Raw genomic sequence first — 12,936 nt, 5'->3', positions numbered from 1 at the left:
GACAAGTTAATAACAGAGCCATGGGGATTTCTCAAATAAAAACATTAAACAAGAAGCACAAATAAAAAAGTCTTTGCAGCTTTCTTATTTTTAAATTCAGAAATACTTTCAATCCACTGCTTGGTTTCCTTTTCAAACACTATAAATAGAGAGTTTAAGTGGCTAATTTTGGCTTTGTGGATACGGTACTTTCCGAAAATGATCAAAAATTGATTATATATAATTATTTCCATTTAATACTATTGTTGTTGTGGAAAGCAGACAGTACATTTTTCTAACGTAACGAGAATTCTGAGTCAATGTTATCAACACTTTACCAGGATTCATCCCTCCAGAATTTTGCTTGTGTAGGGACATTGCCAGAACAGGTGCAGCATTGTTTCTGGATGCATTTCACACAGTGGACAGTAAACACAGATGTCTAAATGTTTCCCCAATTCAAGTTAACAGCAAATCCAGACCACCAAGATACAACAGAAGGAGTGGATGACAACCATGTTTCTAAATGTAATAGACAAACATTTCCCACTGAGGTCATCTTTGGGTCAAGTGATGGTAAACATGAGTTGATAAATTGCCTCCAGTGATGTCACCCAGTGGCTACGGTTGCATTGTGGGTCATGTGGGTGCCACATTTTGAAGAAGAAGAATGTGCGGAATAAAAAAGCAATAGTGACGCAGATAAGCACACAAACAAAAGATTCACAAGGCCTGACATCTGCTGGATGATTCACATAATATTATCATATGTGTATTACTAACATGATATCTTCATTTCATTCCTTAATATTACGGTTATTGTCAATACCAGTATATCCCAACACCCCTAATTACAAGCAAAAGTCCAGCATTCTGTGCTCATTATGCAGGAATGGCCCCCTTTTTTTGCATATATTATAATATTAGGTTATAATTACTGATGTATACATATATAAGCAGCTTTGGCTGGCTGACATGGAGCTAGTTTTAACTTCTGTATATAATGCTGCGTAGTGTACTTTATCACAGGTTTCGTATAAAATATGTGAAGTAAGAAGTAACTATAGTTGTCAATAACATAGTGTACATTAGTTCCCTCGAGGAGTGTAATGTGGACATACCCAGTTACTTTAAAATTGTACTTTTTGAGTGTATCCATTTTCTTTTACTTTAACATTTACTCTACTTCTAATCTTCTTTAAGAGGGAAATATTGTATTTTTAGATCATTTTATTGAAAACACTTACTTGTTTTACTGCAGTAAAGTATCTAAAGTATATACTTCTTCAATCACTGAGTAAGAAATGTTAAGACACTATATCTTTGACAATCCTTATCCAAAAATACATTTCTTATAATATCCACTTGCCACTGTTCAATTATATTTGTCCTTTCTCAAAATCATATTACACAGATCAAATCTGACAATACACTCCCATCCTAAAACACGTGAAACATTTGAGTCTCCACAACATTAACAGTTCAAATGTATTTTAATAGTAACAAAATAACATGAACATATAACATTAATATCAAATTAACAGTGGACATTTTACAACAGTTCCTGAGTTGTTACACAAATCATCGACACTCATGTTTGAAATGACAGGCTCAACACTGCAGAAACACACACAACGGTAAATACTGTAAATTTATTTCCAACAAACAGTTTTATTGCATATTTACAATAAGGTATGGGTGTGCAATGTATGAAAATCAAAAGATCAAAAAATGTATGTATTTATGTACATTAAATACTGAGTCAAAACTGGACAATATGTCCAATACTCAAAATAATTAGTAAAGCACAGAAGGTCACTTAGACACAGAAACAGCACTCTAAAAATCATACTTCACCACCTTTATAGTACATATTGACTTTGCAGCATAGTGGGATATATGTTGTTCAAATTCACAGGTTACTCATACATACTTGTTATCATCTGTAAATATAACAAAGGCTGATAAATTGTGCCTTATGAATCTGAGCTCAGCAGCCTCTTACAGTCTGCTGCTTATTGCCTGTATAACTACAGTATATACAAAAACAAGTTTCAACTCTTCCCCACATGAAACAAAATAAAGAACATGTTTATCTTATGAACAAAGACTATGTAAAGTACTTTTGTAAAACAATTTCAGTGTACTCAGTAAAAAGTTTCAGAGTTACAAAAGAGGATTTGTCCAAAAAATCGTGAAGGAATGTGGCTTCCAGCGTCCTTTGCAATGACACCATGGACCAAATATCAAATTCCACAGCTTTGAAATGGTTTTGTTGTGTAACAAAAACATAACAGAAAATGAACCAAGTACCGAGTAAAAAAAACAATGTTTTACCTGGAAACTAATACTGACAGAGACGAAAATAAAAAAACGCTCTTACGTTATAAAAGACATGAAACAGTGCCACAAAATGATATTAAAATTACTTTGGCAAGTTGGTTGATTTGATTTTTATGTGCATCAGAGAAGAATGTGCCATGTTACACCTCAAACTTTACCGTCTGGAGGATCGTTGTAGCAAGTTAACCTCAACAGTTTGTTGCTTTTTGTTTGTCTCAGCTGTCAAATGATGAATGAAGACTTGTGGCGAAAATGGCCCTGTGAAAAATAGGAATAAGAAAATTAGCATGCAGAACTCCTCCTGTGATAGTTTCCTCTGTTCATGTGTATGTTTGGCAAATCTTGCTTACCTCATCTGCATCGCCATATTCAACACCATCAGCCTGTGCTGGCCAGTTGTAACTGAAACAAACAAAGACACACATAATAAAACGGTAAAATTAAAGACAGTTTAACATACTGTCTATTTCTTGCTTGAGAGGTAGTTCATACTCACTTATTTTCATTGTGACCTTTTTTGGAGAAGCAGCCACGTCTCAGGGAATGACAAATGGAAGCAGCCAAACAGAAGAAAACAATCACTGCACCAAACGACTTGAGGAAAATCCCAAGGATGTCCACATCATCTGCAACAGTACACAGAGAAGATATCTTAACAGACTTAGGTGAGAGATAACAAGTACTGCGTTTTATGTTCTTGCATATTTTGTTCACATTTATTTTACATGGCACTGAAATCATCACTTGATTAATGATTGAGCTGATCAGCAGATGAATTTGATTCAATAATCAGTAGTGCAAAAAGCGTATATCTGCAGTCCTAGTTTTATTAGACTGTGTTCAAACCAAAACTAACACAATATTTGCAGGAATTTCTGATTATAAAAGACCTTCTGCAGCACATATTCAGTTTCCCTCAAATATTTATTTTTATTAAATTGAATCTAATGTTGGCTGTAGTTCAACAGATAACCTGAAAGAGTGGGCACACCTGCTTCATTCTTATCTCTACTCTATTCTGTCTCAACTATAATTCTCCTTATGAACATGGTTAACACAACAGAGAAGCTGTATAGAAAAATGGATGGATCTCTGTTCATTGCTCACCTGTCCACCTGTCCTGTCAATTTTCCTTCTTCTAACAGATCGCCTGAGCTCATTACCCAGCTGTTTCTCATTCGTCATTAATTGTTCCAGCACAGTGATTACCTGCCCAACCTGTCCACACTTGTTAGCCAGATGTACCTGCCAGACTATGAAGTAAAGTTAGCTTTTTTTCATGCCTGCTCCACCCTTTTAAATCTCGTTTTGCTAGCATTCTCCACAAACAGCACAGAAACCAACACAAACTTTGTTCTTTTCTAAAAAAGTTTCAGAAGCAGCCTGTCAAAACACTGACTCAGCCGTTCAGACACTCACAGACTTCCATCATTTGCGGGGGACACTGCGCGTGTCCCGCATCGTTCTTTGCCTGGCAGTAGTACTCCCCTGCGTCCTCCTTCCTCACTCTGCGAAATTTCTGAGGAGATATTTTTAGAAGTGACACATTGCATTGTCAACAAAATGCTAAAGGGATGCCTGGCTGTGAATACATCTGTACATTTTTGTCTTGTGACATTTTATGGTATAGACTTGAAATGTATTGGGCAACGTGGTTGAATGTCTTCTACGTGTACAGCTTTTAACCAGTTAGTATCTTGTTAAAACACATCACATTGGCTTTGAATGCAACATTATCCTCCTTTCATACGCCAGATTCTAGTTTGGCGTCCTCACTTGCCATCTTCATACTCTTGGATTATCCTGGTATTAGTCATACGATGGTTAAGGTTTTATTCAGATTAAGCTGCTCACATTTACATCAGATAAGCTGTAATTGAGTATCCTTGATGCTAAAGAGTCCAATCCATAAACAGCACAGGCGGCCAACTACGTCAGAGGAAAATCTGATTTCTAATAATAATGTTGTTGTAATATTACTATTGCTTGTTGCTATGCTTTTACTGAGTCTATGGAGACGATGAAAACTATTATATAATAATAACTGTATACTCTGTATATACAAATGCAGGCAAGGCTATGTCCCTGTGTTTCTTACCAGTCCTCCAGTGTCGGGGTTGATGCTGTAAGAGGAGTTGACCAGCTTCGGGCTGATTTTGGGGTCCTGAGGAAGCTCCTCGTTGTTGTGGAACCAGCGGTACTGGGGAGCAGGGAAGCCCTCGTTCTCCAGACATCGCAGTTCTGTTGATGTTCCAACTGTGACGGCCTCTGGCACGCTGCACCGTGGTACCACAGGCTTCACTGCACAAAGATAGAGTCCAAATCAGTGCTTTGTTATTGATTTAACTATTAATAATTTTTTCATTTATTTGATTATTAACTTGACCAGTTAACCACCACATACGAAGCTACAGCCAGAAGCCTTGTGTAGCATAAAGACTGGAAACAGTTAAGATGAACTTATAAACCATTTTTTAAAAGATAACATTTAACAGCCACAAAATAGAAATTACAAAACAGAAATAACATCCAGTAGAAAATAGTTAGTAATCATGAGAGACTTCAAATAACTGTATTGACACAACAATTCAGAAATGTACTCAGGAGCTTCATTATATTGAGCCTGATAGGTAATAACCAAGATTTTATATTGCATTTTAAACTCTACTAGAAACAGGCTGAGGTTGCCAACACCCTCACCATGACAACGTGACTTGAGGAAGTCACTGCACCCGGACAAGAAATAATCTGGCACAGAATTCCTGCTAAAATAGCAATGTGAGGTTTTACTTTTTAGTTTCTGCACAGATTGAACCAACAAGATGTTACTGTAAGGTCCACCTTGTCAGGTAGTTGATTCTTGAGTCTCATTCCAAATTCGTCAAATACTGACGCTTTGGGATTGTAGGTTGGGTCGGCTGCATTCCCAAAGTGAAAGTATTTAAAGAGTTGGGAATGAGACTCAAAAATTAACTTTCTTACAAAGTGGACCTTTAATCAGCGCACTTGAGAGGTGCTGGTAGGCAGATTTTGTGACCTCTGGACAGAGCCAGATTAGCTGTTTTCACTTGGCTCCTGTCTTTATGTTTTGTCTCCTTGTTATCTTTTTTCTCATCTAAGTCTTTGCAAAGACGCAAATAACAGTGTTCCCAAAATGTCAAAACTATTCTATTAAAATATAACAACCAGAACCAGGAAAGCAGTTAAAGCGCAGGCCAAATAATCACAACGTCACCAGTTCAATTCCAGCTGGCGACCTTTGTTGCAAGTAACACCCCCTCTCCCCCCCATTTCCTGTCTGCCTTCTTCACTGCACAATAAAGGCAAAGATGCCACAAAAATAACCAAGAACAAAAAAACAACCAAGAATATATTTGTCTTAACAAGCCAGAAATTCTGAAATATTCCTTCTATAACAATATAAAAACAAAGAAAAGGCAACTGAATATTACATTTCTAATAATATTAATCTGTTCAATCCACAAGAATGTAAATGTACATGTGCTGTAAATCACAGTCAATCCTGGACCGGTTACTGATCCAGGCAGGGTACCCCCTCACTATACAGTACCTCTTACTGCAAGACTAATAAGTATTTCATCAAAGTCCCTTTGATCATCGATGGCGGCCACCTCGCAGCGGTACTCCGCAGTGTCTGATCGGGTGGTGTTGAAGATCAGGATGTTGGCTGGCTCTCTGAGCTGAGCTCTGTGCTCCAAGTCCCCTTTTGAGAGAGAGAAGAGAAAAAAAACACTTTACAATCGCTCATTCACATACACAGCGTGACTTCACAGTTGAGAAAAACAGGATTCCATGCCAAGTTCTTTCAAGGTACTATTCATTCAGCTAAGCTTTGAGTCCTGAGACATTACTTTGAAATGCTGCGGTCTAACTGGTTGAGGGGTTTTTCAAACAGAAAGTATTTTACCTGCTATCTTGTTTTGGAAGTACACATAGCTGGGAACACCATTCTTAATCTTTTTCCACTCAATCCTCGGGTTGTTTGTTGAGATGGACTCTATTAAACAGGTCAGCTCGATGGCTGCGAAGAAAACAGAGTGCTGCGTGAGACCAGGAGCAAGCATCCCAAATCAGGAAAAGAAAAGCTACTTTGGCTAAATAGGTTAGGGTGAGGTTAGAGTGATTTTGCAGCAACTTACGCTCAAACTCATTTGCCCACACAATCTTGTCTGTGGTCCGGAGGATTACCCCGAGAGATGATGGGATGTGACCTGCGGAGAGAGAGGGAAAAAAAAAAAAAAAAAGAAAAAAAAAGACACTAAATGCTGAGTAACCCTGATGGTACACACAAACATTTTCATTAGCAGACATTATCAACTGGGCATGTTGCCTAATAAACAGCGGATTAGCGGAGTGATAAATATAGAACCTCTCAGAGAGGGTGAGAGCATTTGGGATCTGAATTAGGGACAACATATTTCATTAATTACCGTACTTCACATTTCTGTTTGAGAAGATTAACACCTGGGGCCAATGTGTAAGTTTTTACATGCATATTTAATGTGTAACATGTACTGCTTTTAGCTATAGTGACTCCTGAGAGGAAATATTCTGACTTTAATATTTGATTCAGGTAATTTATGGTGGTTGATTGGATAATAATTTGGCTGAAAGAGAGGGCAATGTTATAAATGTTAAGTTGCTGCAATAAAAACATTATAGGAGTGCCTATAAATATCTGGACAGTGAGACATTTTTATTGGGGTTAGAGCTTTAATCCACCGCACTGCATTTTAAGTGAAACCCTGACTGACAAAGTGCTGACTTTCAGCTTTTCGTGTGAGGGTGTTGACACACCCCGGAGAGACAGTGTAGGAGGACTTTTATGCCTGGTCCCTCCAGTTTTAGGACAGTGCAGCAGGACAATATCATGAGCATATAAAAAAGGCAGCCAAGCAGTTTTTTAGGGCCAGAGTCAATCACCCGAGCCCAATCCAACTGAGAATTTGTGTCACTTACTGAAGACAGAAGGCAAAAAGCTTGGAAACAAGTCAAGACTGCAGTACAGCCATTTATGAACATTTCCTAGTTAATCATATTGACTAGCATAGCTTGGTATGGAGAGTATAAGTTTCTTTAACCACTGGTTCTTATTCTGAGAAGGAAAAACTGGAAAAAGAAGTAAAAATAGCGACAATCTTTTCAGACACAAAGTGGATGTGGTTGTCTGATTTCTGTCAAAAATAAGTCTGACGTTAGAATATGAGCATCTGCAGCGTCCTAGTGTGTTTGGGTGACAATGTGCCTCCGAGGGATAGCTGGATTTGGTCGATGATGATGTGTCACTCATTAGAGCAAAGAGCTGCCACTTCCCTAACAAATACTCTCATATCGTCTCAAACATTACATCAGTTTTGTTTAATCCTTCCAGTTGCCTCCGTTGTTTTTGTGAAAGAGCTCCCTTTTCTAAATTATGACACTAATTTGCGCCGAGGTTTGCAGAATAAATAATTCATCAAGATCCCCGAACAAAACAAATGAGGAGCACAAAAATAACTAAACAGTGGGAATGTGCTTAAATTCAAAGCGCATTTAATCATCCGCCTCGGTTTCCCCCTGGCACAAACAACACATGAGATGTACTTATTTTGAGTTCCCTGCTTGAGCGCACTCCTTTAAGCAATCAGTGTTATTTTGTAAATGTCACATTTTAATGGCAAGAGGCATAATTCACAAATTTTGCCAAATTCGGCAAGCAGAATGCCAATTTATGTGGAAAATGAGCGTGTACAGAGCGAGGGGTGTGCGAGAACAAATTAGGAAATGTGAAAATTACAATTTCGGATGAACACGTTCCGCAGTGTGTCTGATTTTAGATGCTGAGGATAAATAAAGATGTTTCCACCTTCCTCTGGTACCCTACACTCAATCTATTGTGTCTGTGAGACGTGCAAATTCAATAATTGCTGGGTACACATGCGACTAACAGCACCCATGCTGAGTAATGAAGGCATTCCTGCTCCCTGTAAGAAGGTTTTCAAATGAAGGCTGAATGGGATAATAACAATTATCTGAGCAGGCCTTGAATACTGCAAGACATCCTCTCCTGTTTGCCCTGAGGCGCTGTGCTCTCTGACTAACTCTGAAGTATTTATTCAAAGCAGCCTCGTTACCGCACGAGTGACCCTGAGAGGTACAGTAGGTAGCACATAGCTGACGATCGGCCCTGACAGTGATAAAAACATGGGTCCTGCCAAAGCATCCGGTCGTACGAGCACAGCTGCGGACACTGATGAGATCTGACTCCCAGGTCTCAGCTTCCGTCTCTGTTGCTGACTTTCCCACCCTGTACATCAAGAGCTATTTTTAGCTGCGGCTGTGACTGGACATCCTGAGAGACACAAGCTCGACCAACAAACGCTCCCTCGGCATATGCACGTACCGGGTACCGAGCCTTAAAACTACTCTTTGAAGTGCTGCGTACACGGCGGAGCAGAGAGTTTAGGGCTCGATTGCGAAGCCTTCTTCGCGCTGCAAGTGAAGTAAACAGGACTAATTTAAAGAAAGATATTAGTTAGAATCTGCTACATCATTTCAGGGGTTACAACACAGTGTCATCACTGTGTAGCGTGTTATTCAAAGTTTACAGGAAATTTAATTAAGCCTTGCTGAAGTCCATTTGTTTTTGTAAAGCACTCTGTCACTCTGATAAAAGGTCCTTGGAGGGGGAGTGACCTTTGTTATATGTCACCCTCCCCCTCTTCGCTCTTTGGCCAAACATTTCCAAATAACAAATTAAAAAAGGCTGCATAAGTAAGAACAGATACTATGCTTACAAGTGATGTGCACACTAACCCTTGAATCAAAAAAAGAGTGCAGAGATCGCATGTGTTGACATGATTCTTAAAAAAGGAAAAGTAGGCCGTGGGAAAGAATAACCGCAGACAATTAACAGGACAATGTGTACCTAATTACTAATACGGACTTAGCATCCACACAACAATGGACGGGCCCCTGATGACACAATGTAGGCTCATGAGAAGACAATATTTCTGAATTACGGAAAATAATCTCAGCGCTTGCTGGAAAGCAAACACAGGCTCATTTTTAATCCCTCTGTTATTGTAATGCATAGACAAAGTAGGTCTATAGTCTGCTCTGAGAGCAATGTGCTCTTTAATAGTCACATTCTGCAATCCTCTTATGCGCTAAATATGAAAACAAGCTCCCCATCCCTGCGACAAACAAAAATGTTGAACCAGTGTATCTATAAAAAGCTTCTTTCCCAGACATTCCAATGCAGTCGCTGCAAATATGCTGAAGGCAGAGTTAGCTGAGAGCCACGCGGAGAGACTGCGGACCGCTGGGATTTAAAGCATACTGGAGTGACTGTGTAATAACATCTAATCACTCCAGTAGATCAGAATGAGACGGTCGTGTTGTCATAAGCACATGAGGGAAATGTAAGAAAGGGACACGTGAACTGGATTTTCCCCTTGTCTTTCCAAGGCCACATGAATGACGCTGGTGAAGAAAAAGTCCCTAACGAGGGTCGTCAATGTTTTTCAGGCCAAGGACCACTTATGGACCCCCTACTACATATACTGTATACAAGTCTGGTACATTTTAAACTGGGCCTACGATAACCTGTAGAGTGGCGTAAACAAGTCGGCAGCAGTTGTAAAATGGCGAATGTTAGGCGCCTCACCCTTTGAAATGTCTCCAGTGGTTTCTGAGATGGAGGGTATGTCAGGGTCTCTTGCTCGTTAAGTTACAGAAGATCTATTTTGGCTCACAACAATGTCTGTATACTTGGGATAATCAATAATACATAATCAGCTGACTAGTTTGCCGTCATGGATAAGTGCCGTGCCGGGATTTAGCGTACAGTAATCTTAGTTTATTTACAATGATTGCGCAAGGAACCATGAGTAGACTATCATCAATGTTGTGTAAAATATATGTTTGTTTTTTTAAACAAATTTACTAATAATATGTTGGATTCATGTTGATGTGTATTTTCTGTAATATTTAACTAAATATATATATATATATATATATATATTATCAAACTAGAATGGCATTCAGTAGAGTGCATACCTCCGCCAAGGCCAAACACATTATAGCCACGTATCTTTTCTGTTTAACCATAATCTAAACTAATCAGATTTAGGATCCAAATTTTACTCCTGACTTTTTTGCAATGTTACCCATCCTCAGTCCAAGTTTCTTGGAAACCCGTTCAGCAGTGTTTGTGTAATCCTGTTGACGAACCAACCAACAAATGGACACGAGTAAACATAAGTTCCTTAGCGAAGGTTCAATCATTGGGTGGCCCCCCTGCTGTAACTCTGAGGACCCCCTACAGGTTGACGACCCAGTAATAATGTAGCTGCAGTAGCTTTAATCTGGAGATTACACGTTTTCTAACATACCGAATATGTCAGGCTGAATTTTGTGGAAAAATGCTCAAAAGATTAAAAAAAATGTGATTTGATGGAACGGTGGAGCAATCAAAAACATGGAGTCTAAGGTTTGAATACATCACTCGGCATACACTAAAGCTGCAACGACTAGTCAGTTAAGTGGTTCGTCGACTCAGCAAGAATTCTGATGACAGTTAATAATTTTAGTCATTTTAAAACAAAAATACCATTAATTCTCTGGCCTCAGCCCCTTAAATGTGAAGATTTGCTGCTTTTCTTTTAACGTCTTCTGTCTTTGTGTTTTGGTTGAATAAAACGAGTAATTTGAATACATTTCCTGGCAGCCATTTTTTCTGGACCTGCAGCTCTTCATCTATTAAGGACATATTTGTAAGAAAACTGACACTTTGGGATTGTAGGACAGGTCAGCCGCCATCGCAAAGTGTAATTTTTTATTTAATTCTTTAATTAATTAGTTGTCAACAATTAAATTAATCGCCAAGTATTTTTTATAATCAGTTAATCTGTATCAATTTGGAGCATTTTTTTTGGTTTCTTTACTATTCTATGAAAGTAAACTGATTATCTTTGGGTGGTGGATGAAACATCATCTTTGGCTTCGAGAAACACTGATTGACATCCTCTGACATTTATTAGACCAAACAACGAATCGATTGACGAAGAATATAATCAACTACTACGTGCTACATTTTTCACTATTTTCTGACATTTTATAGACAAAATGATTAATTAAATGAATTGACAATCAATGACAAAATAATTAAGTACATACTTTTATATATTTTACAACCTTGAAGCCACATAACTGGAAGATTTGAGGAAACTCAATGTAAGGGTGTAAAGTATATCATCTTACTTCAAAATCAAAATCAGAGGAGGACAGCAAGTTTTCTATTTAAACAAAATCATTTAAATGAATGCACCAGTTCATCCAAGTTATACAAAGTGTGGATTAAACAATGTGTAAAACTGATTAATATTCATTGCTTTACACCTAAAGGCTGTCTAAAACTTGAGGGCACGATTAACTATTAACATTAACCTAAAAAACTTAATTTCACTCATTGCTCCTGCAACTGTGGTGGTGAGCCACATCCACCCGCTGCATCCACCGTAATGTCAGCGCTGAGTTTCAGAGCCAAAACACACTGAATAATAGACGAAGCTTTGCCCGTCAGTCGCTTACTCATTCGATTCACACTTACAGGGAGGACCTGGGTAAAAAGTTCAACACTTAACTGATGCAGTCTGCCATTTGGAAATGACCCAATCCACTGCCAGTTTTCACCCAGCAGCAGGGTGACCCCCCACACTAAGTGCACACCAGGGTGGATGCAACATATCACCAGTAAAACCAGCTGTACTGATCTGATCAGAAAGCTGTTCCAGCTGTTTCAGGAGAGGGGATGATGAAGCATGCCATGACTGACTCCTCATTGTCTGCCCCCCCTCTGCCATCAATCATCACATGACCACTAAAGGTCATTACACACACTTATCAAATCCAGCACTTGGATGGTGTTCAAGCAAGGCATTTTGAACACACTGGCTGTGCGGTTTAACAGATGCATGTTATTTTAGATGCTGTGAGGTCCTTTTTTAACCACATGGATGGTCTTATGTCCTCCTGAGTAGCGTCTGCCTTGTTTTTACGCTGGAAATGTCCTCATAATTACACGCCAGTGACACATACACACACGAGCTGATGTCGAGGCTCGGTTAAATGCTCCTGTTATAGAGAATTACTGCGACTATTAAAATTAAAGCTCTTCAATATGCTTGTTCTCAGCGTTAGCAAACACATAAATTCAAGCATTAAAACGTGACGGTTGCTCTCAAAACTACGTCATTTTCCAGGTTTGACTCGCACAACATCGACGTGACGTTATTGTTGAGGAAAACGACAACAATAAAACACCACAACACACAGCGACAGCGCTCTCCTGACTGTCCCCAACCTGTTTGTGTCAAGCTAACATCTGCTGGGATGTTAGCATTGACAGCAGCTCGGTTGCAGGTTTACATCTTAACTAACCCTACTTCGTTAAGTGCACAGGCGCCGCGATAAAAGCGCTGCGAGGGCAGGGGGGAAAGGGAGAATAACTTACCTAAGCTGGCGTAAAGAACAAAACAAGCCACGAGTCGCACAATCGCCATCTTGCAGCGTCTAATTTACGGGCTCCAGCAGCAGCAGCAGAGTCAGCAG

At 39.1% G+C, this 12,936-nt stretch overlaps 1 protein-coding gene across 1 annotated transcript; it reads right to left on the bottom strand.

Moving 5' to 3' along the window:
• Positions 1–1,453: 1,453 nt before the first annotated feature.
• jam3a (junctional adhesion molecule 3a) lies at positions 1,454–12,913 on the bottom strand. Its single transcript, XM_073488988.1, has 9 exons — positions 12,839–12,913; positions 6,483–6,554; positions 6,251–6,364; positions 5,894–6,046; positions 4,421–4,623; positions 3,742–3,841; positions 2,819–2,948; positions 2,673–2,724; positions 1,454–2,580 (listed from the first exon to the last, which is right to left on the bottom strand). Exons 1-9 carry the CDS (start codon positions 12,885–12,887, stop codon positions 2,545–2,547), a joined length of 909 nt encoding a protein of 302 aa, XP_073345089.1. The 5' UTR covers positions 12,888–12,913; the 3' UTR covers positions 1,454–2,544.
• Positions 12,914–12,936: the final 23 nt, after the last annotated feature.

This window comes from Pagrus major, chromosome 2, assembly GCF_040436345.1.
Source record: "Pagrus major chromosome 2, Pma_NU_1.0".
In the NCBI taxonomy this organism is placed as follows: domain Eukaryota; kingdom Metazoa; phylum Chordata; class Actinopteri; order Spariformes; family Sparidae; genus Pagrus; species Pagrus major.
This window is presented reverse-complemented; position numbering and strand designations above follow the sequence as displayed.

Coding starts and splice junctions, on each gene's coding strand:
- jam3a (XM_073488988.1), bottom strand. CDS start 12,887: ATGGCGATTGTGCGACTCGTGGCTTGTTTTGTTCTTTACGCCAGCTTA. Junction 6,047..6,250: donor CTTCCAAAACAAGATAGCAG/GTAAAATACTTT, acceptor CTCTCTCAAAAG/GGGACTTGGAGCACAGAGCT. Junction 3,842..4,420: donor ACCCCGACACTGGAGGACTG/GTAAGAAACACA, acceptor ATATCTCCTCAG/AAATTTCGCAGAGTGAGGAA.